Source organism: Rhipicephalus sanguineus, chromosome 9 (genome assembly GCF_013339695.2).
Source record: "Rhipicephalus sanguineus isolate Rsan-2018 chromosome 9, BIME_Rsan_1.4, whole genome shotgun sequence".
Lineage (NCBI taxonomy): Eukaryota > Metazoa > Arthropoda > Arachnida > Ixodida > Ixodidae > Rhipicephalus > Rhipicephalus sanguineus.
Window position 1 is genome coordinate 129,584,274 of NC_051184.2, and position 26,361 is coordinate 129,610,634.

Sequence of the window (26,361 nt, forward strand, 5' to 3'; positions counted from 1 at the left end):
ATCTTTCGAGCCCACCCACCCGCGATTCGCTACGTCCCTCAATGTTCGCATGGCAGCCGTCAGAGATGGAAGTGCTGATCGCCGTTCCCGCCAAGTTCGAGGTTCGAGCAGTAATTCATTTTCTCCACGCAAGGAAGTTACCGCCCGTAGAGATTCATCGGCAGCTGACTGAGGTTTATGGTGAAGAGTGAATGTCGATTCACCAAATCCACAAATGGTGCAGGGCTTTTGCCGAGGGTCGCGCGGAACTTCACGATGAAGAACAGAGTGGAAGACCACCGGTTTCGGATGTGATTGTCCAGGAGATCAACAGTGAGCTGCTCAAATATTGGAGGGTCAATGTCCGTGAACTTGTTGAACGCATTCCTGAAGCTTCGCCCGGCACAAATGAAAGAACTTTAACAGAAACGTTGGGTTATCGCAAGCTGTGTGCTCGCTGGGTCCCCCGATGCTGACTGACGGATACAAGGAGAAACGCCTTGACAGTGTTCGCAAGTTTCTTTAACATGGGAGGGGGGAGGCAACAAGGAGAATTTGTTGAACTCCATCGTCATAGGAGATGAAACGTGGGTGTTTCATTACACCTTTGAAACAAAACAACAATCTTGTCAGCGAAACATTGTCAAACTCCGGCGAGCAATCAAGAATCGCCGGAGAGGACGACTGATGCAGGGAGTAGTGCTTCTTCACGACAACGCTCGACCGTAGTTGATCGTCAAACACAGAAGCTTTCGAAGAAATTTGGGTGGACTGGTATGCCCCATCCCCCGTGCAGCCCGGACTTAGCCCCCAGCGATTATCACCTGTTCCCCAAGGTAAATGAACACTTAGGTGGCAAACGCTCCAAGAGTGACGTCGAAGTCCGAGCAGAGGTCACATGCTACCTCAACGGGGTTGGCGGGAGACTTTCGACTACGGAATACAAAGCTGGATCACCGGTTTCAAAAGTGTGTCGAGAAAAATGGAGACTATGTTGAAAATTAGACAGAAAATGCGAGCTTTTCAACGATGTATAAATAATAATAATAAACAATGTTTTCTATTTGTAAAATATATGGGAACATTACTTTTGGTACAACCTCGTACATGCAGAATCATCGTCAGTCGCTGCAAACACGTGCGGACGCTGCCTTGAGGCTTCTTTTTGTTGTGCTCCATTTCACTATACAGGCAGTCTAATCTGACAAGATATTTTACATAGTTCGCACTCAGAGACAGACTATACCTTTCACGTAAAAAGCATCTTCAGGGGTCTCCATCGCTGTGAACATGTGAAGCGGGCACTCCGTTTTTTGCAAAAAGACAGTGGCTCTAATCTATCCAGTGCTTTCCGTTGGTCCAAAGTGTATCTTTTGGCAATTAAGTACATATTTCGTTTCACAAATACGTACATAAATGACCTGGAGGGCTTCCACGAGGTATTTTTGTACAAAGCCGATAACAACACCTATGAGGAGAGCGCCGGCGGTATCCTACCTAGCACGCAGCCGAGGCGCGTCAGATAGAGGGTGACTCCGTAACTCCTAACCCACAATATGGCCCAATAGACGGCACGATCACACGCGTGTGCCATCCCTACACTCATAATACGGCAACCTTTGCTAAGATGCACAATTTTACATTTTCGACACCCATAAGATAAAGGTTACATAAGTGTCACAATTACATTGGTTACTTTTATAACAGTTACAACTACATCGTTAATATTTATTCACATATGTTACACGTCTTTTTTAGGAATGTTAGGCCTTAGCTAGGTAATGCAGATAGTTTCTAGATGGCTTCTAAGTCATTGCTAGGCTTTAGCAAGGTGATGTTGGCTGTTTCTACGTTGATTCTCAGCGCAGAGGTGTTCGAGTTAAACCACAGATAGTCAAAGACACGACACTGATATCCGAACTCCACACAGAACCTCGAGCTGAAACCAAGCGTTCGCACCTCTCATAGACCTATGGGCACGTCCTCCTGGGCGTAGGCCTTCCATTACTTAGGGTCGTCTCGCAGCAGCCGTTGCCTTTCCCGTTTCCTAGTAGTCCCTCGCTGTACGTACTCAGGGTCTTCGGCTCGCCGCCATCACTTCGCAGCATTCGTTGTGCTAATTTTTGACTCCTTCATTTTTAGTGGACCAGTCGTGAGTAGTGGGATATACCCAAGTTCTGAAGCACACACCCATCTATGATGCTCATGGTTTTCTGACAGGCCGCACAGTGGTTTTTGGTGTCTCGACATCATGTAATACGGGTGTGCTAGAGCGCAACGGAAACCATTCCTATAGTTCGTCCACGATGAGGTAGTATTGATAACATGCCCCCTCCCCTCCGCCCATAAAGGACCCCTGACACCGAATTTGGACACTCGAGATGCTTGTGTTGTTTGATAGTCCTGCATACGGGGGCACTTCTGACCGATTATGAGTGACGAGCGTTGCCTTTAGGATATTTTAATTTTCTTTTAAAGTAAGCCTGAGTGCTCATCTGAATTTTGAACTCCTATCAACATAACCACTAGCATGACGCAGACGTACGCCCCCTTGTGACGTTGCATAGGTAAAGCAAGTGTTGTCGACGTCACATACAGAAATATGCGCGGTGCACTGTGGTATATTGCGAAACAAGTTTGCTCTTTGCTCCTCCCACCTTCTCCTTCTTCGGTACGGGTCGGCAGGCAGCGTGAGCTCTCCGTGTGTGTGTTCTCCAGCTGCCAGTTCAACAAGCGCGTGGCTGGAGTCACTCAATACTGACCGCACATCATCACGCGTGCACCGAGGCGTGGCCGCCACGGCGCGGCGCCAGTTTCTTATCCTCTTTGGGCGCGCGTTTTGAGCCTACACTCACAATGACCATAATTAACGCTGCTAGGATTAATTAGACATCCCGTAGGAGCATTTACGGTGTCATTCCGTGATTACAAGACATATACCTACCTATTAAAACATAAATGCCACAAACAAAAAATCGGCTGTCAGGGGCCCTTTAAGAATAATGTGCGTCTGTTTATTGTTGTGATGGACGAGTCACCAGTGTGTAGAATCTCACAGAATCTCTTTGATTGCTCAGCGGAAGGCGTCTGGCATCTTCCTGGCCAATTCTGGTGACGTTTTGAAGAAGACATTGACCGAGTTGCCATCCGGTGAGGACCCGCTCGTCGAGTGAATATTGTTGTATCGACGTGGGCGCCTAAGACGCCACGTCGAAGGAACGCCGGGTGCACGCCGGAACGGCGGCCCCGAAGCAGACGAAAGGCACGCAGCAGGGTGCCGAACAGAAGACCGAACACCGTTTAATATGTACAGTGAAATATATACAATTGAAGTGTGCCCCCTGGGGGCAGGAGAACCGGTTCCGAAAACGGAACCGAAACCACTACACCACATCATCCCCTCCCTTGGGAGAGGATGTCCGAATCGTCGCTGTCACATTTAAGTCTACGGCGCCGACGCCTGTACCGGTGCCATTTCCAAAAAAGTCGGCTGAACTGCAGCCGCCCACAGCAGTCCGGTGGAGCGGAAGAATCGGCCCGTGAACTCTCCCCCCCTTCAGGAGGAAGCTTCTTCCAGTGCACTGTAGGGGCCGGAACATGCACATGATGGCGAGGCTCAGATGGGGCATGGCTTGGCGCCACCGACGCAGAAACCGTGCACAAAACGGCAACGGGCACAGTCGGCGTCGACACGACCGGCGGATGCATCCCCGAAGCATGCAGAACAGGAACTGGCACAGGGAACACAGCTGGCACAATCAGCGGATGCACCTCCGGTGCATGTAGAACAGTACCAGTCTTCCGGAAAGCACCAACAGTCGGCGGAAGCACAGCCGGAGCTTGTGCAGCAGCAGGTGGAATGGCAGTAGCAGGCACAACCGGAGTATGGGCTGCTGGGACGCAAGCAGGTGAAGTATGGTCAGTAGCAGTAGACCCAGTCGAAACACCCATTGTAGCCACAGAAGCATTCCCAGTGGAAGAAATCACAGCCAGAGTATCCTCATCTCCAGGTAACACGGCAGGAACAGGTACATCAGGAGCATGGGCAGCTGGGACGCGAACAGGCTCAGCATGTGAAGTAAGCACATACTCTGACTGAGCAGGGATCGTCGTAGTACGGGAAGTCGAAGTATGGCACGGAAGAACTGGCATGTTTTCCGCAGAAGAACAGGTAATCCTTGTCCCAATGAAAACTGTGTGCACGGCAGTACTCACTTCATCTGCATCACCGTCCCGAACCGCCACCGAGGTTCTCGCTGCGCGGCACAGCTCGCTGAAGTGTCCTTGCATGCCACAGCTATTGCAGGTACGGCATCGCGCAGGACAGCCCGGAAAATTCGCCCAATGCTGAGGCGAACCGCAGCGGTAGCAGACACTCGGCGGGGTCGACGGTGCAGGAGTGGTGGAGACACGTTGTTGCAGTGTAGGTCCAGGAGGGCGACCGCCGCGGCGTCCATACTCGCGTCGCATAGCAGCGTCCACTTGCAAAGCAGTCAGCTGCTGCAACGCGCGGTCGACGCGCTCCTCTTCCCTGGCGTGTTCCAACGCTAGCTGTATAGTGAAAGCGTCTCCCATCTGGATGAAAGTCCGGAGGAGGTTAGGGTCGCGCACGCCTTGTAAAATCTGGTCGTGGAGCATCGTAGCTGCTGCGGTGCCGAAACTGCAGTTGTCGGCCAAACGACGCAGCGCTTGTATGAACTGGACGACACTTTCGTCCGGTTGTTGAACCCTCTGTCGGAATTGGGCGCGCACGCAGACAGCCTCTTCAGGCGGCGCGAAGTATGCGTCCACAACGGCTAAGGCATGCTGGTACGCGTCGCTTGCTGCGGTGTCTCCGGTAGCCTGGTAGCCTTGAAGCTGCGTCTGCTCGTCAGCAGCCTTGTAGTATGCATGCAATCCCTCCACGCCGAGTGCGTTGAGAAGCAGTACCTTCTTCCTTTCCGGCGTAGCGTCCGGGGCCGCCGCGTCGATGTACACTTGCAAGACGCGGCGCCACTTCTTCCAAGGAATCGGAGGCACGCCAGGGCATTGCAGTAATGGAGGTGGTGGAATTGCGGGGTACATGTCGCCGAAGAGACCAAGCGCGACGGAAGAACAGTAGTAGAAGTAGAAGCGGAGGGAATGAACGTAGTGGCCGCAAACACGTGTAATGGCCCGCAGTCTTCTCAATCAGCCGAAATATCCGTGGGCAAGGGTATCTTGAAGGTGAGCCGTACAGCAGAAGCAAGCAGAAGGCAGGATGGCTCGCATTTCGGCAGGATTGATCCGGATTTTCCTCGTCGCCAATGTTGTATCGACGTGGGCGCCTAAGACGCCACGTCGAAGGAACGCCGGGTGCACGCCGGAACGGCGGCCCAGAAGCAGACGAAAGGCACGCAGCAGGGTGCCGAACAGAAGACCGAACACCGTTTAATATGTACAGTGAAATATATACAATTGAAGTATGCCCCCTGGGGGCAGGAGAACCGGTTCCGAAAACGGAACCGAAACCACTACACCACAAATTTATAAGACGACAAACGCACCCTGATATATACACAGGTGGCCACAAAGGGTAAACTGCCATTGGCGAGTGGTGAGCGGCCCCCTTCCTTACGAGCTGCACAGGTATCAATAATGGCAGTTTCCTACTAACCTACTTAATATGCCTGAGCTCGATGGCGCAAAAATTATGCGTGATAAGAGCATAGGTCGGCAGAAAAAGTGGAGCTCAGTCCGACTCACTGAAGAAATATATTTGACGCTTAAGGCACACTCGCACTGAGATTCACAAAAGCTTTCCTCAGTGCGAGTGTGCCTTAAGCGTCAAATATATTTCTTCAGTGAGTCGGACTGAGCTCACTGAGATTCACAAAAGCTTTCCTGGATAGGAGGAAGAAGACGACGAAGCTGTTGCTGCCTGTCTAAGTAGCTCTGTCTGCATTTATCGATATTTTTGTTTATATTACGTCTCAGAACTGCTCAAGACGTCGGACGACTCGAAAAGGTACCTTCCGTATCGGCGACCGACGGGTGCTGCGCAGCCCGCCGCGTCGAAAGGTGCTAGAAGAACCGAAACAAGCGTCAGTGAGAGCGCCGCCATGACCTCCCAAGGAGTGACACCGGGTCAGAAGCACCAGCTGGTTTGCGCAAGCATGCCTGACTGCAAGCGACAACACAGCACTGAATCTGAGGACGAGTCAACTGTCATCGGAGACCACAACGTGGCGAACCTCACAGATCTAGACATGGACGAGGGTGGTTTTCGGCTTGTGCGCCATCGCAAAGATAGGACGGTGGGCATTCCTGTGTTAATCGCTCCAACATCCGAAGGAGCTAATTTGAGGCAAGTGAACCCTATTGCCCTATATTCTGAAGTTGAAACGATTCTCGGTGGATCCCCAGTTAAGAGCCGTTTCACAGCACAGGGAGCCTTGCTCTTGGATATAGAGACGGAAAATCAAGCTAACATGATTCTAGAGACCAAGACTATCTGTGGCCTAGCCATATCTGCCCGTGTGCCCCATAGCTATATGAAAAATACGTGCATTATAAAAGGGGTCCCACGATGGTACTCGGACGAAGAGCTGCTAACCTACCTGAGACCTCAGGGAGTATACCACGCAAGAAGAGTCATGCGACGGGTCCAAACTTCGCCCTCCGAGTGGGAATCAAGGCGCACTGGCTCTGTGGTTCTCACATTCGCTCCCAATTCGGAACGCCCAGGCAAGATCAACCTTGGCTTCACCAGACACGAGCTTGTCGACTACGTGGAGACGCCACCACGCTGTTTCAAATGCCAGCGTTTTGGACATGTTGCATAGCATTGTCGTGGGGAACAGAGGTGTAAGCGCTGTGGGGGGCCTCATGACTTTAAGACGTGTACCAGTAAAGAAAAACTGGTGTGTGCAAACTGTGGCGGCGACCACCCAGCAAGCTACGGCCGATGTCCAGCACGAACAGCAGCGCAGCGAAGGAATAAGACGTTTGTCCTTGGCCCGAAGACTGTGAACGAGCCATCGAACACAAAGAAGACGTCCGGCGCGCCACAACATGGTGGTTTGGAAAATGAGTATGCGGGGAATTTTCCGCGCCTGAAACCGACAAGAGCTGGTACTGAGTCAACGCAAGTGCTCAACGCTGCTGAAGAACGTATCACAAAAGAGTCCGCCAAGCGCACCTATGCTGATGCATTGAGCCCACCTCAAGTGCCAAGTGGAAGCAATCAGCAAGAAAACTTCGAGCACGTTATTCGCGCTCTGTTCACCGCACTACGCTCACACGTCGCTAAGATGCCTGCGAGTTCAACGAAGGACATGTTGGAAGCAGTACTGGCTCTAGAGTCAGTGATACTATGCTCTGCTTCCACATACACACAGTAGAATAATGGCAATATCTCGCCCACCTGGTCCATTCCGTCCTTCAAAAGTGCCCTTAATCATGCAGTGGAACTGCGCCGGTCTTCTGCAACGTATGTGCGAACTCAACCTTTTCCTGCGAGACATCCCTATACCAATCCTAGCCCTCTCAGAAGCCGGTCTCCCAAATGGAAGGACGCTCCCAGGGTACATCCGACACGGCAATCCGAGCATACCGTCATTTGCAAATGGAAGCGCCACAATATACCTAAGGCGGGAAATACCTCACGTCGCCTTACCAGTGCAAGACCTCTGTTCCAACTCATTGGAAGTCGCTGCTGTGCAAGTGTGTCTGGGAAACCGAAAACTGAGCGTGATATCGGTGTACATAAGCCCACGAAAGAAGGTCTCCATGGAGGCTTTCCTAAAAGACCTTTGCGCTCGATGTCCCGCTCCTCGAATAATCTGTGGTGATTTTAACGCGCATCATACGCTCTGGGGAGATAAGAGTGTAGATTTGCGAGGCAAGGAACTTCTAGCAGCTGCGGATGCTGCTGACTTATGTGTGGCGAACGATGGAAAACCTACATTTTTCAGGCCACCAGATTCATGGAGTGCGATAGACCTTGTACTTCACTCCACGGACCTTCTGGTATCATCGACCACGGCTCCAGACAGGATGGGTAGCGACCATTTCCCCATCTTCACCAATATCCTGGGATTTCGGACTGCTGGTCGACAATTCTGCAATGTGACTCGCTGGGACACTTACAGAGAAGCGTTGGAGGAATCCACTGGTGAGCTGTTTGCAGATATGTTAGAAAGCAAGCGAGCGGCAACTTCGTTGCTGAAACTGCCCGATCATTTTCCTGCTCCTGACTTGAAGTTAAAGAACCTCTGCGCAGCACGTAGACGAGCGGAGCGGAAACTCATGAAAAAAAAAGGAAATCCGTCTGCGAAAACTGAATATAACAGGATAAACGCTGCGATCCGTCGCCACACAAAAAAATTAAGACGAATTCAATGGGCCGCTTTCTGTGAGAGTTTATCGACGTTTACACCCTTGACAAGGATATGGGCTGTAATAAACAGTCTTTCTGGGAAGATCCGCTCACACAGGCCATTCGAAGCACTCGCTCTGAAACAAGGGAAAGATTTGCAAACCCTTGCAGAGGATTTCGCAGACGCATACACAACTGGCAGATCAGCAGGAGCGGCGATTACTCTGTCACCTCATGGACTCCACACGATGGATACGCCATTCACCTTTCGAGAGCTGGATATGGCACTTAGCAAATTAAGAAGACGCTGTGCAGTGTGTCCCGATTTGATCAGCAACCAGATGCTGACAAATCTGCCATATGAGCGAGGAAGGGCCCTTTTGGACGTATTTAATCATGTCTGGAGCACGGGAGAGATCCCAATTGTTTGGAAGACAGCATGGGTGGTGCCAGTCCTTAAGCCCGGAAAGGATCCTGCGAGCCTCGCATCATATCGACCGGTGTCACTTACATCATGTGTATCTAAGTTGATGGAAAGATTGATATGTACAAGATTAACTTGGTACCTTGAGCAAGGAAGACGATGGCCATCGTGTATGACGGGATTTCGCCCACGACTGAGTGCCCAGGACAGTGTTTTGGACCTATTAAGCCACATCGAGCACTACCATGCCAGCGGCCTCTCGACACTCGCGGTCTTCATGGACGTTGCCAAGGCTTATGATTGTGTGCTTCAGGCAGGCATCGTCAACGGGCTACAAGCCATGGGTGTGTCGGGAAATGCTCTTCGGTTCGTACATGAATTTCTCAGAGACCGCTCTGTCCGGGTTAAGCTTGGAAATGTAACGAGCGAAGAGCGACGTGTTTCCCTCGGCGTCCCACAAGGAAGTGTTCTATCTCCTTTGCTTTTTAACGCTGCCATGGCCAGCCTTCCTGACACTATGCACTTAGCTCTGAAAGCAGTTAAAATATCAATCTACGCCGATGACGTCTGCATTTGGATCTGAGGGTACCAGCACAAACGTTTGGCCCGGATAGCACAGGGCGCCATTTCTATCATTGAACGCCACTTGTCGACACTTGGCCTGTCTTTATCAGCGGAAAAATCGACCTTCATTCTCTTTCCGGGAGTGAACCGGAGGTCAACACGCCTGTCGCTGAATATTCGAGGCCACCCAATTCGTTGTGCAACAAGTGTCCGTTTCCTAGGCGTTACCATCGACAACAAGCTACTATGGCGACGTGCGGTTGATGGTATAGTCACTGCATTAGTGCAAAGGATCAACGCTCTTCGTCGCATGGCAGGGGTACGTTGGGGCAACAATCCTATGTCCATGCTTAAATTGAACGCTGCGCTCATAACAAGCCGCATTCTTTATCAGCTGTCGCTGATATCACCATCACCAAGTCAGTTCGAACGCTTAGAGGCAGTGCACAGAAAGGGTCTCCGCTTGGCGATGGGAGTTCCTCAGGCGGCTTCAAACGAGAAGGTCACCAATGAAGCAGACTCTCTTCCGCTCCGCCTTTTGGCGTCTCAGGCCTTATTGACGCAGCTGTCAAGACTGGGAGAGTCCTTCGCAGGCACGGCGCTTCTCCGGCGGCTCAGAGCAAGAACTGGCTCACATTTCAACGCGGCGCTGAACACATTTCGATATTTAGGCTTGAAATTGCCTAAACGGCGCCCTATGGACCCGCCATTGTCTTTTGTGGACGTTGCCTGTAACTTCAGCGTACCCAAGCTACCAGCGAAACGCACCATTCCAGCCGCGGAAGCAAAGTTTCTTGTGCTGGACCACTTGAGTACCATGTACCACGGCCACCTACAAGTGTACACCGACGGATCAGTGTGCACGCAAACGGATAGCTGCGCAGCGGCTTTCTGTATACCCCGCCTTGGCGTGTCATGGTCGGGCCGCCTGGATCGTGTGGTTTCGTCCACAACGGTAGAAAGCGCTGCAATCACCGCGGCTTTGCGAAAATTGCGATCCTTTTCTGCACGAGATGTTGTAGTGCTGACGGACTCCAAGTCGGCGCTACAAAGACTGCATCGTGGCCTACCTCAAGAAAAATTCACCAGGCAATCTCTGGCGCTCATTAAACACCTTATTGGCAAGAGCTTTAATATAAAGTTTCAGTGGATACCATCCCACGTTGGCATTGAAGGCAATGAAAAGGCTGATGCCCTTGCATGCGAAGCGCGGACATCTGTTCCAAAAGTAAGAACTCCTAAAACTTACCAGAACAACAAAGATGCGATACGCAATCATTTCAACGCGATCTACAAGTTTCCACACCAAGCATGTGTAATCACCGGACTTTCTCGTGAACAAGCGACGCTGTTGTACCGCATAAGAACCGGCTCCGCATACACCCCGGCTTGGTCATTCAAGACTGGGCGATACGCTTCCCCGTTTTGTGCCTTCTGCGGTGACATCGGGGACATTGAACATTTTATTTGGCTTTGCCCGCAGTTTGATGTGGAAAGAGCAGCGATGGTCCGCACCTTGCAAAAAGGTTGTCATAGGCACAGGACATTTGAAGACGTCATTTTTCCGGAAGGGCCCGCGGCAGCGAGGAGGAGCGTGCAACGAATTTTGTTGGTTTTCCTGCGAGACACTGGGCTGTTCAGCACTTGGTGACGTACCCCTACAATTCAGGAGATGCTCCGGGGGAACAATTGCCGGCCATGCAGGCCAGGCTAACCCCGCCTGCTGCAACATCATCACCACCACCACCACCACCACCAAAAGCTTTCCTGGACCGAACTCATTCGGACTCACGCTCAGAAAATATTACTCACACGAACTCACTCGGACTCAGATTCACGTCCCGATCTGAGTCTGAGTAAGTCGGCTTATGAGTTCTTTAGCGAATAATTAGATTTTTCGATCGTGCCGGCACTGCTCTTTAAAGCCAACATGTCGCATAACTGGTGCTCTACGTTACCCCTTTTAATCTCGTACATTCAAATACCAGTAAAACCGACTGGTAGGCTAGTTGGTACAGCATATCGAAGATTTAGCGCACGAAGACACGAGGACGCAGGAAGGGCACGAGGGCACAGCGCTACTAACAACTGAGGTTTATTTCGCATGGAAACATAATATACCCAGGTACAAAAGGAAAGAGTGGCACCCACGCACCACATCGCGTCACAGCAACCGCGCCACCACTATCACGACAAGAACTTTATCTCTTTTTTCGGAAAAAGATACAGAAGGGCTGCTAACACAATCTTCACTCTTGTTAATTGCGAGCACCTCTACAATTTCCCTAGTCATCTGATGTCCATGTTTCGCTATCACTTTCGTTCTATTAAAACTCAGCTTACAACCACAGCGCATGCAATGTGCGGCAATATTACCGCTCGTTGCTAGCTTGCCGACATTATTGCAATATTCTCGTAGGCGGTCGTTTAAACATCTGCCCGTTTGGCCGATGTACTCTTTTCCGCATGACAGGCTGATGCAGTACACAACACCAGTTATCGGTGGTTCGCAATGCAGTGATGGCATTTCTGTTGCGAGAGATGACTCAGACGAGATGTAAATTATCAAGAACCACTCGTGAAAGAGTCCCCAGGAGGAAGGTCATTATACGCCTTTGGTAAATATGCGCTGGCGTGTGATCGCTAGTGCATTGAAGTATGTTTGAGGTGACGCGGGTAGAGACGTGGCCCAACATAAGGCTGACAGCAATGCTGAAGATGAGGAGATAGAACCGTAGGTCGGACAAAATATTCTAGCTCACTCAAACTCGTACAAGAAACATATTGTCGCAGTAACAAAGTACAGGTGCTTTATTGCAAGAAACAGAAGCACGTCGTTCTCTCAGAAACACCAATGGTGGACCAACCAAAAAACGTCTTTTTTCTGTTAATCGTGCTGCGCCTCTCGAACGAATCGGTCGTCTTCTTTCTCGGCGCCAACGCATAGCTGCGCACAAATGGGGAGCGAGCATCCCTCCAGAGCGAGCATCGTCTCCATGCTCACCAAGTACCAGTCGATGTGCAGTTAGCTATCCGATGTCCACTTCAGTCTGAAAGATAGGGCTTCAGGCGCTCCACGTGCACTGTCTGAGGCAGATGCTGACAGCGTTTTGAGCAAACTGAACCATCAGACGACCTCGTAGGCGACGTCGCTGAGGCGGCGTAGAACTTTATACGGTCTGAAGTATCGGCGTAGACACTTCTCCGATAGCCTTCGCCGTCGTAAAGGGGACGAAACCCACACTCTTTCCCATGGTGTATAAGGTACGAATCGGTGACGGATAGTGTACAGTTGGGCTTCCCGTTCTTGCTGGCTAGTAATTCTGACGCGGGCAAGCTATCTCGCTTCCTGTGCACGCTCAGTGAAATTTGCGGCATCTGTTTCCGAATCATCGCAATCATGAGGCAGCATAGCATCAATCATTGTATTTACGTCTCGGCAATGGATCAGACCGAACGGAGTCATTCTCGTTGTTTCGTGGCGGGCATAACTGTACGCGAATGTGACGTGGGGCAAAATTTTGTCCCAATTTCTGTGCTACACGTCGACATACATGCAACTCGTGTCTGCAATAGTCTTGTTGAGGCGTTCAGTCAGCCAATATCTCTGCGGGTGATAAGCTGTCGTCTCCCTGTGTGATGTGCCACTGAGTGCAAGCACAGAACGCAGAAGGTCATCTCTAAACGTGGTTCTATTGCTTGTTAAGACGACTTCGGGAGTACCATGTCTCAGGACAATATTCTCAATAACGAATTGTGCCGCTTCAGCTGCAGTGCCGCTCGGAATCGCCTTTGTTTCCGCGTACCTGGTGAGGTAGTCTGTCGCCACTATGATCCGTCTGATGCCGCTATCCTATATCGGAAGTGGGCCCAAACGGTCCAACCAGTTAGTGCAAACGGAGTTTCTGGTACCGCCACGGGGAGTAACAGCCCAGCAGGTTTAGCCGGTGGAACCTTCCGTCGCTGAAAGTCAGTTTCCCGGCGCCAACGCATAGCTCAGCACAAAAGGGGCGCAGCAATATTTTCCGCTTAGGGCTCACTTCTACACAAACTTACCAAAATGTTCCCGAACCGGACTCACTAGGACTGGAACTCCTCAAAGATGATTCATCCGGACTCTCTTACACTTGGACCCACGACTTCTTGTGACTCTGAGTCAGTCTGAGTGATACCCCCGTAACACGCGCTGCTTTAACGGCGGTTATGCCTAAACGTGGTTTACAGGAATAACACCAGTTAACCAGAACGCGGTTTTTCTTTAACTGAGTGAGCTCACTAAAGCAAGCCGGCGAAGCCCCGAGCTAATCAAATGGTCAGCAACAAGTTTCGGCCCACCCTCTGCACAATCCTGGTGCGAGGCACACTTCCACGCATCCGCGAAAGTGTATTCACAGAGATAATTTTGAAGATCCGCTCCTCCTTCAACTAGATATTCAGTGCTTGCGGCTCCATTAGCCCGTTTGGCACGAACAACACCCTCTGACTACCCCTGCCAAAGATACAATATTCTTGGTTGTTAACGGTTCCACGGAGAACATCGTTTTCGACGAGTTTCGCTTGACCATTGTTCCCCGACTGTAGTCGTGTTTCCTGATTTTCCCCAACCAACGCGATGCTGCCCGATCTGCATCAGATCACGGCTGGTGCACCCGCAGCTCAAGTGCCATTTTGTCAGCTTCTCGGTTTCTAAGGGTTAACCCCTTAAGTGCTTTATTTTTTTGAAAATTTCCCAACCAAAAGTGCCTATTTTTTTATTGCTGATTTCGAATCTGATTGTACTAAAACGCAGCTTGTCGATGTTGAAAAAATATTTGTACCACATACTTAGTCAAATCAAAACACGGAATAACGCAAGGCGGCCTGTTGCAGCTCCTGCACCAAAATCGAGTTTCCTTTCTCATTTTTTTTTCCGTTTTCTCCTCGCTTCCGAGAGCAAACGAAGCACATTTGAAGAAACTGCTGAATATATTCCATAAGGTCATCTGGCAATGACAAGTTGAAAGTCTTGCCTGGAATGGCCAAGAATGGAAGGCGAGGAGGTTTCACAGGAAGATTGTCCGCATCAAGCAGGATCCACTGGCGAGCACTCGCAATGTTCGCTTCCGAGCTGTTTTCATCATAACCGGAGGAGATGCTCAATTCACCGCCTTCGCTGTCTTCACTTCGGACACAAGATAAACATCTGTATCCGAATGACCATCACTCGAAGAAGATGACGAAAATGAAAAGCCTCTTTTTCGTGTTGACGAGCCAGTTATGCATGGGTGACCGCCACCGCAAGCCATCTTTTCATACAAAAACCGCGCTCTTTCCGCAGGAGAAAAATAAATTGCCAAGTAAATGCTGCCATCTGGTGGATTACACGCAATCTAAGCTGTAGAAGAGCGCCTCTTGTCCTGAACGCTAGAGGGGAGTACCTATTCCGCTAGGACGAGCTCTGCTCGTCCAAAGCAGTTTGGGGACAGTTTGGGCAGGACGAGCTCTGCTCGTCCAAAGCAGTTAAGGGGTTAACCGTGCTTGCCTAGCTCGGTTTGCAATAACCACAGTCGGGACACTAACTGCGTTTGTGTCTGCCGTGTAGCTTCTTGTAACCATTGTTAGCCGCAACCACAGTTAGGATAACCATCATGTAAAGCTGCCCGTGTGACAGGGGTCGACGACTTATGAGTGAGTTTTCCAACCTACAGATGTGAGACTGCCTCGGAAAGCACGTTCGACTAATGTTCTGGCCCGTCTGACGCAGTGTGTTGCAGAAATAAAAAGACAAAAGGAGAGAAGGTTGTCCGTAACCGTGATGTAAGTTAACTGAGTCCCGCCGCACGTATGCCGCATTTTCATCAGGGAGGAGAAACCTAGAGCAGGAAACTTGGTTCCTTTCTTCTCACTAGTGATCATGTGGTCACATGCTATATATATATATATATATATATATATATATATACATATATTTATTTATTTACTTGAGAATACCTTACAGGCCCCGTAAGAGGCGTAGGGGGAAGGGGGCATACAGTACAATACAGTGCATTGTATATGGAGATTTCCACAGAGTACTAATTACAGGGCAGTAGAATAAAATAACACGTAGAAATAAGAATAACAGATAACAATACGTGCAAACGAGGAAGAAGAAAAAAAATTATTTGTGCGTGACATAGTAAGTATTGCGTAGGAGAAATATAATACAAAGCACAGCCACAATACAGAATATAACAGCCACTATACAATTGCGTCATTGTAAAAGAACAAAAAAATGTGTGACAGTGGTATGAAAAGACAGACGCTATCAGTTTGAAAAGCACCCTTGCAATAGCTTATCAAAAAGAAGTTATACAAATAAAAAATTAAGGATACTAAGTGAAGTGTGTGGAAAAATCCTAATGATTTGGATGCACTGGCACATACGCAAGTTATGTGCTCTGACCATGACAGCTTAGGTGTAAGGTGCACGCCTAGATACTTATAGTTCGCGGTCAGCGATATGACATTACTGTTGATGTGATAAGAAAATTGTGAATTAACAGGTTTTCGGGTGAAATACATAATTTTACACTTCGACACATTTAGTGTCATGAACCATGTGTTCACTATTTCTAGGTCTTATTGAAGCGTGATATGATCATCAATGTTCGTTATTGGGTGGTACATTATGCAGTCATTGGCAAATATTCGTATGCGAGAGGTGATGTTGTTAGGCAGATCATTTATATATATTGTAACAATATATTAAAAACAACAAAGGCCAAAGGACGCTACACTGCTGCACACCAGAAGAAACGATAGATTTAGGGGAATCGACTTCATTAACAGAAGTAAATATCTCTCGATTGGATAGAAAGTTACGTAGCCATGACAATGTAGAAGAGTCCGATTTTAAAGCTGAAAGTTTTGATATGAGGCGGCAGTGTGCAACGCGATCAAACGCTTTCGAGAAATCAAGGAATAAGCAGTCTGTTTGTAAGAAGTGATTCATGTTAAGGTGGGTATCTTTTGTAAATTAGAGTACTTGTGTCTCGCAAGAAAGGCCTCTTCGGAAATCGTGTTGATTCGAGAAAAACGCCAGGCCTGCGCTGAAACCGCAGCACAGTCACAGCGAAAGCTGGAAGAGCGGCGTTTCTAGAGCCCGTTATCAGCTCTCTTGGGGCTACTATACAAGTACACTAGAAAGATACCCACTACGCCATAAATCACAATTTTTGTGAAGTTGGGAAGCACCTACTAAGACATTATTCGTCATTCTGCGGAGAAGCGAGGCACCAGCCGCACGTCTGTAAGGCATTATGTGCACTTTGTTGACGCGGCGACTGATGACGATGAAGAATTAAGGCTCAGCCCTTTGTAATGGGTTGGAATCTTTAAACGGCCCAGCAGTTATGTAATTTGCAGTGGGTGACGCCCGGTTGCTATTTCCCTCTCCCGTCATGCTGTATAACATACGTTGCCGTGGGAGAGAGACGGGGTGGGGTGAAGAACTTTACTGAGACCCCAAGTAAATGGATCATGCGTTTATGAGATTCTTTGGCAACCAATACAAATGCACTTGCGAGGAACCCCCTACGCTCTAAATCATTGTAATTTTACTGAGACCCCGAGGAAATGGATCATGCCCTGATGGGCTTCATTGGCAACCAATACAAGTGCACTTGCGAGGAGCCCACTACGCTCTAAATCATTGTAAGACCCCAAGGAAATGGAACATCCGCTTAAGGGCTTCCTTGGCAACCAATGCAAGTGCACTTGCGAGAAACCCACTACGCTCTAAATCACTGTAATTTATCTGAGACCCCGAGGAAATGGATCATGCGCTTATGGGCTTCCTTCGCAACCACTACAAGTGCACTTGCGAGGAACCCACTACGCTATAAATCATTGTAATGTTTGAGAAGTAGGGCAGCTGGCACTGGGCCATTTTTCGTCATTCTACGAAGAGCCGTGGTACCTGCTAAACGCATGTAAGGCATTATGCGCACTTTGTTGATGCTGTGCCTGACGACGATGAAGAATTATGGCAGAGTCCTTTGTAATGGGTTGGAAGCATTCAACAACCTACTCATTGCGCAATTATCATTGTGTGACGCCTGGTTACAGAATTCGCGATGTGCGACGCGTTGCGCGACGCTTGGTGCTTATTTTACTCTCTACCACGCTATATTGCATATGCTAATGTGGCTCCTTCCCGACATGAAGTCTGTATAGGACCTTTTTGCATAGCAGTTCCAAGCACCGGAATGGCTCAGAGGTTGAATACTGGGCTCCCACGCAGAGGGCCCAGGTTCGAACCTCGTTCCGTCCTGGAGTTTTTTCTTATTTCATTTTTTTCTTATTTCGAGCGATACTGGTTACGGACACCGGCGGCGGCGGCGGCGGCGGACAACTACGGTGCCAAAAACGGCCGGTGAAATGATCTCATAACAGCTTTCGCTGTAAAAAAAGTTGTTCGACTCGAGCTTTTTGTAAACATGTGAAGCACTAACATGCTCCAGCAAGTTGCAGCAAATACGGGTAAGTCAGATGGGCCTGTAATTTTCACATGCATTTTTACTTCCATTTTTGTAAATAGGCACTACCTTTGCTATTTTCCATTCAGAGGGAAGGACACCGGACGAGAAGGACTGCCTGAAGACGTTAAACAATATGATGCTTGATAGAGATATGGTGTTTATAGTACCCTATAATGTATTCCATCAATCCCACACGATGAAGATAATTTAGGATTTTTTATTAGTGAACCAATGCCCTCGATCTTAATGTCTATTGGTGCCACGTAATTATAATCGAAATCAGGTACAAGTGGTACCGCTGAGCTATCCTCACTTGCAAATACGGACGTGAAAAAGGAATTGAAAGCCGCAGAACACTCTCTCTCACAAAGAGCAACTGCGTTGTCATTGCAAGACGATTTCTGTACTTCTTTGACTTGCACTCTATGTTATCCAAAACTTTGCTGGATTGTTCTTGAGTAATTGTGGCAGATCATTTGAAAAGTATTTATCCTTTGCTGTGAGCACAGCAGAGCAGTATGATTTAAGGTAGGCCTTGTAATCAGTCCATGATGATGGTGTTCCTACGCGTTTAGCGTGCTTATACATCCGCTTCTTTCTATTTTTCATACGGCTAAGGGTTTCAGTGAACCAAGGATTAGATATACAGTTACTGATCTTAATGCGATGAATGTATATATCTATTAGCGTGGACAACTTTTCCCTAAACATCGGCCAATTTTCTTCAACTGACCTACTTTGAAAAGATGGCAGCATTTCATGCTCCCAAAAGCTATCCAGTTCAGTATTTATTACGACGTAATTACCTTTATTGTAATTACGAATAAGTTTCCACGACATATCAGTAACAGGAGAAGGTATATTTAAAATGACTTGAAGCAAACTATGATCGCTGAAACCATCTACATGTTTTATGTGTACTAATGTTTCAGGATGACTTGTAAGAATAAGGTCCAGTATGTTTGAACCACGGGTTGCCTGGGATACAGTTTGGGAGATGTTGTAGTCCAGAGTTAAAATAATGAATTCAGTTGACACGTTATATGACGAAGGAAGTCTTTCCCAGTCAACTGACGGAAAGTTGAAGTCGCCAAAAAAATAAGTAATGTTTGAGGGGAATACCTCAGATGCTTTCTCTAGGCTAATGCGCAATTGGTCGTTAAAAGAGCTGTTTGAATCTGGCGGACGGTAACAGCAGCCGACGAGTATATTGACTGAGAATACCTTGCAGGCAACCCAGACAGTTTCGATGTAGGAGCTTGTGTTCACAAGGAATGATGGAATACATTTTTTGACGCCCAATAACACACCACGTCCCCTTTTGCAAGTGCGATCATACCTATAAGTATAATAGACACTTGTAAGAGCACTGATTTCGGTGTCATATACTGCGGGAGACAGCCATGTCTCGGTGAAGGCGATAACGTCTGAGTCAGCATCGCCAAGATAGCTTGAATTGAGATCAACCTTTGACATGAGGCTTCGCGTGTTTGCAAATGACACTGATAATGACTGTAAGTTGCGATCTCGCTTTGTTGTTAGAGAACCAGCACACGTGTTTTGGCGTAGCTATCTTTTTAACTCGACGACAGAGCCAGCGATACCATCATATACGTATGTCGCGAAGCCGATTCGTAGTTTGTCAACTTAAAGCTTAAATGGCGAATGCAGTGTTTTCGCAAACGCAAACAGCTTTTGCCTATATATATATATATATATATATATATATATATATATATATATATATATATATATATATATATATATATATATATATATATATATATATATATATATATAATATATATTGTTGGGTTTTGCGGCTGCATCTAGCCCTGAGCCCTTCAGAGATAAGGCTAAGACCCAAAGAGATACATCTTTACTGCATCGAGCCTCGGCCGCAACTGCCCGCTGCCAGCGGCTGCCGCGTGACACGAGCGCACGTGCGATCGTCCGTGCCTTCTGTGCGCTCACAGCCGCTGAGCGCCCCCATACTGCCCCCTCCCCTCGGAAAAAAGTGAGCGAGAAGTACGCGGGCAACTCCACAAGGGTAGCCCGCGAAAGTGCCCTGGCTATCCGTGGCCATGGCGGACTGCGCGTGGCACACACGACCACATGCTGGCGTTGTCCGTCCACAGCTCTCTGTGGGACATCATGGGATGCCGGACGCGGGAACTTCTGACGCACGCAGTGAAGGCAACTCCCGCCGCCCGAAGACGGAGGCGTACCGGACTCGCTCAGGTTGACGACCACGGTCGTCAGGATGACCACGGTCGAGAGCACGACAGAATGCCGATGATCCTGGTGCAGCACCGGTTCTATCGAGTCATAAGCCGTTGTCGTATGTCGTTGCCGTTGTTGCCGTTGTTGCCCACCACACCATTCATGTGCGGGTGGCGGCCACTCCTCTAGGTAGGAGTCATTGAACGCAGGTGACCTCGGCAGCCACGCAAGCGTGACGTCCCCAACGAAGATCCGACTGCATATGCCTCCGGCGCTCACGTGTCCCTCGCAGATGTTGCGCTGCAGGTCAGACACGCTGGTGCGGTTGCTCACGTGGGCGGCAGGTTCCGCCTCGAATGGGTCCACCTGTCCTGCCACACTCTCCAGGGATTCCTGCCGTTGCGTCACCTCTTCCAGCCTGGATTGTTTATCCGCTTGCTGCTGTCTTGCCTCAAGCTCCTCCATCAGCCGCTTGTTCCCGATCTCAGCCGAGGCCAGCACCTGGTTCTGCTTTGCAAGCTCTTGCTGCGTAGTCTCTAGCTCAGCCTCATTCCTCTTCAGACCGTGCTTGAGCATTGTCTCAGAGTGCAACGCCAGATTGAGCTGCTTCTCGAGCTCGGAGACCTTTGCCAACAAAGTCTTCTTCCCCTCCTCGAGCCCCTGGATCTGCTCCTGGTTCTTCTTGCACTTTTCCTCCTTCCGGTTCAGTTTCAAAATTAATGTCTACGCTTGACTGGCCTCTCGGTCGCGGTCCTGTTGGGCCTGGGCAAGCTGCGCATGGAAAACAGCTGCTTGCATCCGTAGCTCGTCCAGCTGGGAGTCCTGGAATGCACGTTGCCGCTGGAGCTCTTCGTGGCTGCGCCGCATGTTTGCCCGTTGAGTGTCCCGCTCCAGCAATTGCTCCTGGAACTTGGCACACTGCTGCTGCTGATCCTTGACGCGCTGCTGAGCATCTGCAAGCAGCCTCTCCGTGCGACTGTACTCCAGCGAGTCCTCGGCCATCTTTCGGTTCATGTTGAAGATCTGAGCTTCAAGGATGTGGAGTTTGTCACTCCAGGATGTCTGGGCCTCGAAGAATTGTTGCCGCGACTCATCCAGCTGCTGTTCGAGCTGTTTCTCCAGATTACGGACCTTGACCTTCAGGTCAGAAATGTGGCGGTCCTTTTCAGTAATCAGGGTGGTTGCCTTGGCTTTGTAGACGCCGTGCTCGTGCTTGAGACAATCATGTGCATCAGTCAAGTTTGCCAACTCACGTTCCAGCTGGCTGATGCGGGTAGCAGGCTGCGATGTGTCCTGCTCGAGACGATCTACCTCAGCTTCAAGGGCAACCTTGTCCCTCTCAAGGCCACGCGCGCGGACCACCTCGGTGCCGGACGCCGATTCGTCTGGTGTTAGTCTCGTGTCCCTGTGCTTCCTGTTCCTCCTCTTATTTCTCGCCTTCTTCCTTTTCTTCATGGCCGCAACATTGTCGTCATCCCGGGACATTCAGACCTCTGCTTCAAGGTCGTCGCAGTCGTCGGCCATGTCTCCAGAAATCACGTCGTCCAACTCCGTGTTTGCTTCAGTGTTCCTGGACGCTGCACCTTCGCTGGCGGACGATGCGTCGCCACCGCATCGCTGGTAGTCCCGCGGTACCGGCCCGCCGCACGAGCCCACATGAGCCTCGACGCCGACCTCGTCAGCGCACGCATCGTCGCCGTCTTCGACGACAGCTCTCTAAGACCGAGCTTAGGAGAGCTTTATTGAGGACAAAGCCGTTGGTTTAACAAACAGCACACACAACTTTTAATTATACGCTGAAGCAGAAATAACCATACATAAGTAAACACCTAATAAAAAGATCACTGCACACGTTAAACCACTCTTAATAACAAACAAAATGCGAGTTCAAAGACCTAAACTGGACAGTCTAGTTCTGACGCGGCTGAGCAGCGGAGCGGTGAAGAATACGAGTTCATTCTCACCAAATGGCTTCGGGCTGGGTGACTCACACGCGACGGGAACGCGGTGGCTCCGGCATGGAGAGTTGACGCGGGCTAGCTGGCTGCTGGCCGGCACGATGAGACGCCAGGGGCAACCTGGCCAGGCAAGTGGATGCACAGCTCGGGCCCGTAGCCCGACTGCAGCTGCTATGTTGCCTGCCGGCACCGGAGTCCGCAGGCCTTGGGCGGGAGTTCGCGTACCATGGCTGTGGTGCCCACGCTCGGGAACGAGACGGCAGGAGGCTCCGGCCCGTTGAAGTCTTGGAGGCTCGGGTCCGAAACCCGACGGCCTGTCTTCAGCGCCCGGTCCGGTGCCAACCTTCCGCTTGTCTGGTTCCCTTCGAACTCCCCGGCTCTTCTCAGGCCAGGCTTTTTCTGCCCTCGGGCACACTTGTCCACTCCTCATTGGAGACTGCTGGACCTCGGTGTTAGCAAGTAATTGGCCCATGACCTGATCCGTGTTGGTTTCTGGATTGGGCCACTTGTACGTCGAATCCTTGCGCCTCGTGCCCTCATGAAGGTATTCGTCGTCGTCCATTCGGCACTCTGCCCACCTCCGCGCGCGCACTCCAATTGTCGTCTCTCTTTATCACGCGCACTTTCCACAGGCGCACAATTCAAACGCGCACTCCACTCATAACATAGGCCCCTTTTTCGAAAAGTTTTTCGCTTCGAAAAACTGCCGCTCAGTGCGCGGAACATATAAGTGATAGAGAGCACACAACAATAGCACTCACAACACATATAACTGTGCTATCATAGTAACAGATTAATGATCTGTTACTGTAACGACCTGACCTTGCACTGGTAATACGAACAGAAACTAAACAATAAAACTCTTCATCAAACACTGACACAATATTAGTCTGTTCAGTACAGCAGACCGGTCATTACACGGTTCCGCTATTCAGACCAAACAAACACCCCTAATGCACCATGACCATTCCCAACAATACGCTCGTTTAATCCAAGCCAGCTTTTCCTATACCCTGAAACAGCTGCCCCATAAGCTATTCACCTTACCTCACATCCGACATCACTATCTGTACATCACCTTCCATCCAAAGTCAAGAGAACGTTCACAACAAACTCGGATATTTACAAAACATATCAATCCGTTATCCAAAGTCAGGAACCCGAAACAGCGAGTGGTCGTTATGGCGTCCCAAACCAGACGTGTGGCATCATTCCGACGCTTAAGAAACAACCGTGGTAAAGACACTGTGAAGCTTGTTCGTTGGAACGCGCGTCTGTACCTCTGCATGCGACCACACGGACGCTCAGTGGAGTTTCTGGTGATGATATGTGATGTTTATTGGCGCAAGGGCCACTTGATGGCCAAAGAGCGCCAGGTCATAGTAACGAATATGAACAATGATTATGGTAAGCGGCTGTAAAAGGGCCTTAAAATTCCTCGCGAAAAGGCGGGTAAAACATATATGTATTAAAATCATGAGCGTGACGTGAAATGTATGGGTAGTGGGAATGAATAGCGAGAGAATTAATAGCGTAATGAAACTACGGGTATATGGCATGAGCACGAATGCCTCGTCAACGCCCTTGAGACCAAGGGCTGTGAGGCCGGTGCTTCTTTAAGTGTGACTACCGCAGCAGCAGCCTCTGTTAGGAGGCCACGCTACGGAATGCCTGGGTAGATAACGTGAAAGTTACGAACTTCTTCTAAAAACGTGAGTAGTGATTGGTGTTTAAAAACCGGTTCCCTACCGATGAACATTGATGGGTGTAATGGAATTTGTTGTTGGTAGGGCAGTGGAAAGCGTTTTTTCCTAAGTGTGTCTAATTCTTTACACTGTATTAAAATGTGAAGCACGGTTAGTGCTTCACCACATCGTGCACACAAAGGTGGATCTCCACCAGACAGAAGGTGTGTGTGTGTACTATGTGTGACCGATTCTAAGTCTGCAGAGTGTAACTTCCGTGTGGCGTGACTTCGATACTGGCGGCCAATTTCCCAGATGCGGTTTGACAATGTGTAGTTTATTTTGTGTCTGAATGTCCCATGTGCCCTGCCAAAAGGCCCTGAGCTTTCTTTTGAGGAAGGGTTTTAGGTCTAGTGTGGGAATAGCTATGAATGTATTGGGACTGTTATCGTGGGCGGATGCTGCTAGCTGGTCTGCCAACACGTTGCCTTGAGTCTCGCGGTGCCCTGGCACCCAGCACACTACGACATGTTGCTCGAGTGTGTATATCGTGCATAAAAGAGTGTATAGCGAGACAAGTACAGGGTTTTTGTGTTTTTGCAAAGTTTTTAATGCGTTGACCACGCTTAGGGAGTCTGTGTATATAACTGCCTTTTGTAGTTTTAATTGTTTAATGTGTTTAACGGCCGCAAGTATCGCGTAAGCTTCTGCTGTGAAGATACATGAATTAGGGTGCAGAATACCGGAATCGGAAAAGGATGGACCAACGGCTGCGTAAGACACAGAGGTATTGGACTTTGAGGCGTCTGTAAAGAATTCTGGACAAGTGTATTTGTGCTGTAGTTCGAGGAAGTATGTACGGATATGTGCAATAGGCGCGTGTTTCGTTACTTCCACGAAAGATACATCGCAATCTATGAGCTGCCACCGCCACGGCGGTAGTTGTGCAGCGGGAGCCATTAGAGAGTGTTCGAAAAGTGGCACACCCATTTCCTCGGCTAAGCCCCTCATGCGAAGTGAGTAGGGCTGTCTTACCGAAGGACGGTGGTCAAAAAGGGCAGAACTAGATAAATCATTAATTGTGGGGTGTGATGGGTGTTCCTTGTCTGCGCTCACTTTGAGGTAATATAAAAAAGACATGTAAGATCGCTGCAGGTGGAGCGACCACTCGTTTGCTTCGACGTAGAGGCTTTCCACGGGGCTGGTGCGAAAAGCACCCGTAGAAAGACGAATGCCCGAGTGGTGGACAGGGTCAAGCATCTTCAACGCGCTCGGTGTCGCAGACTGATAAATTACCGCTCCATAATCTAGACGTGTGCGTATGAGGCTTTTATAGACATTCAACAGGCACTTCTTGTCACTACCCCACGTAGTGCGTGACAATACTTTCAGAATATTCATAGTTTTTATGCATTTGTTCTTAATATACTTTATGTGTGGTATGAAGGTAAGTTTCGTGTCTAGGATTACGCCTAGGAATTTGTGCTCCGTTTTCACAAGTAGCCGCTGACCGTGCAGCTCAATGTCCGGATCCGGATGGACGCCTCTCTTTCTTGAGAATAATACACAAGTGCTTTTTTGCGGGTTGAGGTTGAACCCGTTCTCCTCTGCCCATTTGGTTACCTTGTTCAAACCAAGTTGCACCTGCCGCTCGCACATTGAAAGGTTGCAAGATTTATAACCGATCTGCACGTCGTCGACATATGTAGAATAAAATATGTTACGCGGGATTGACAGGCGCAAGGAATTCATTTTGACAATAAAAAGTGTACAACTCAGTACCCCACCTTGCGGAACTCCCGTTTCTTGGACAAATGTTCGGGAGAGTACATTGCCCACTCGAACACGGAATGTTCGATTGGACAAGTAACTTTCTATTATATGCAACATTCTTCCACGTACACCTAAGTGGGACAGGTCTCTTAATATTCCAAAGCGCCATGTGGTGTCGTAAGCCTTCTCCATATCGAGGAACACCGAAAGAAAAAATTGCTTGTGGACAAAAGCGTCGCGAATTTGTGCCTCGATACGGATAAGGTGGTCAGAGGTAGATCTACCCTCTCGAAAACCGCACTGGTATGGGTCAAGTGATTTGTTTGCTTCGAGGAAATGTATAAGTCGGCGGTTTATCATTTTTTCAAAGAGTTTACAGAGGCAGCTTGTCAGTGCAATGGGCCTGTAGCTCGCAACGGAGGATGGGTCCTTGCCCTGTTTTAGAATCGGAATGATAATGGCTTCTTTCCAGGCCGATGGGATCTCGCCGGAAAACCAAACAGCATTATAAAGTGAAAGGAGGGCTTTTTGAGTTTCAGATGACAAGTGTTTCAGCATTTCATATACAACACGGTCGGAGCCTGGGGCGGAATTATTGCAGCAATTAAGCAATGCTTGTAGCTCAGCTATGCAGAAAGGTTCATTGTATGCTTCGTGTTTTGTGGATTTGCGCTCTAGTTTCTGTTTTTCGATTCGTGTTTTGTATCGTTGGAAAGTTTCAGAGTAGTGCGACGAGCTCGACACCTCTTCGAAGTGTGCGCCTAGGAAGTTCGCCTGGTCTTCCAAGCTGTCGCCTTCTGTGTTTACTAGAGGAAGTGAATGTGCTTGTCGACCTGCTACCCTGCTAACCATGTTCCACACTTTGGCCTCCTGTGTGTATGAATTAATGCCCGATAGAAATTTCTGCCAACTTTCC

General features: G+C 49.2%; 1 protein-coding gene across 1 annotated transcript; it reads right to left on the minus strand.

Moving 5' to 3' along the window:
- Window positions 1–8,427: 8,427 nt before the first annotated feature.
- LOC119405850 (chromosome partition protein Smc-like) lies at window positions 8,428–21,514 on the minus strand. The gene is made up of 4 exons (XM_037672680.1): window positions 21,012–21,514; window positions 20,768–20,885; window positions 19,994–20,725; window positions 8,428–8,454 (listed from the first exon to the last, which is right to left on the minus strand). Exons 1-4 carry the CDS (start codon window positions 21,512–21,514, stop codon window positions 8,428–8,430), a joined length of 1,380 nt encoding a protein of 459 aa, XP_037528608.1.
- Between the last annotated feature and the right edge of the window lie 4,847 nt (window positions 21,515–26,361).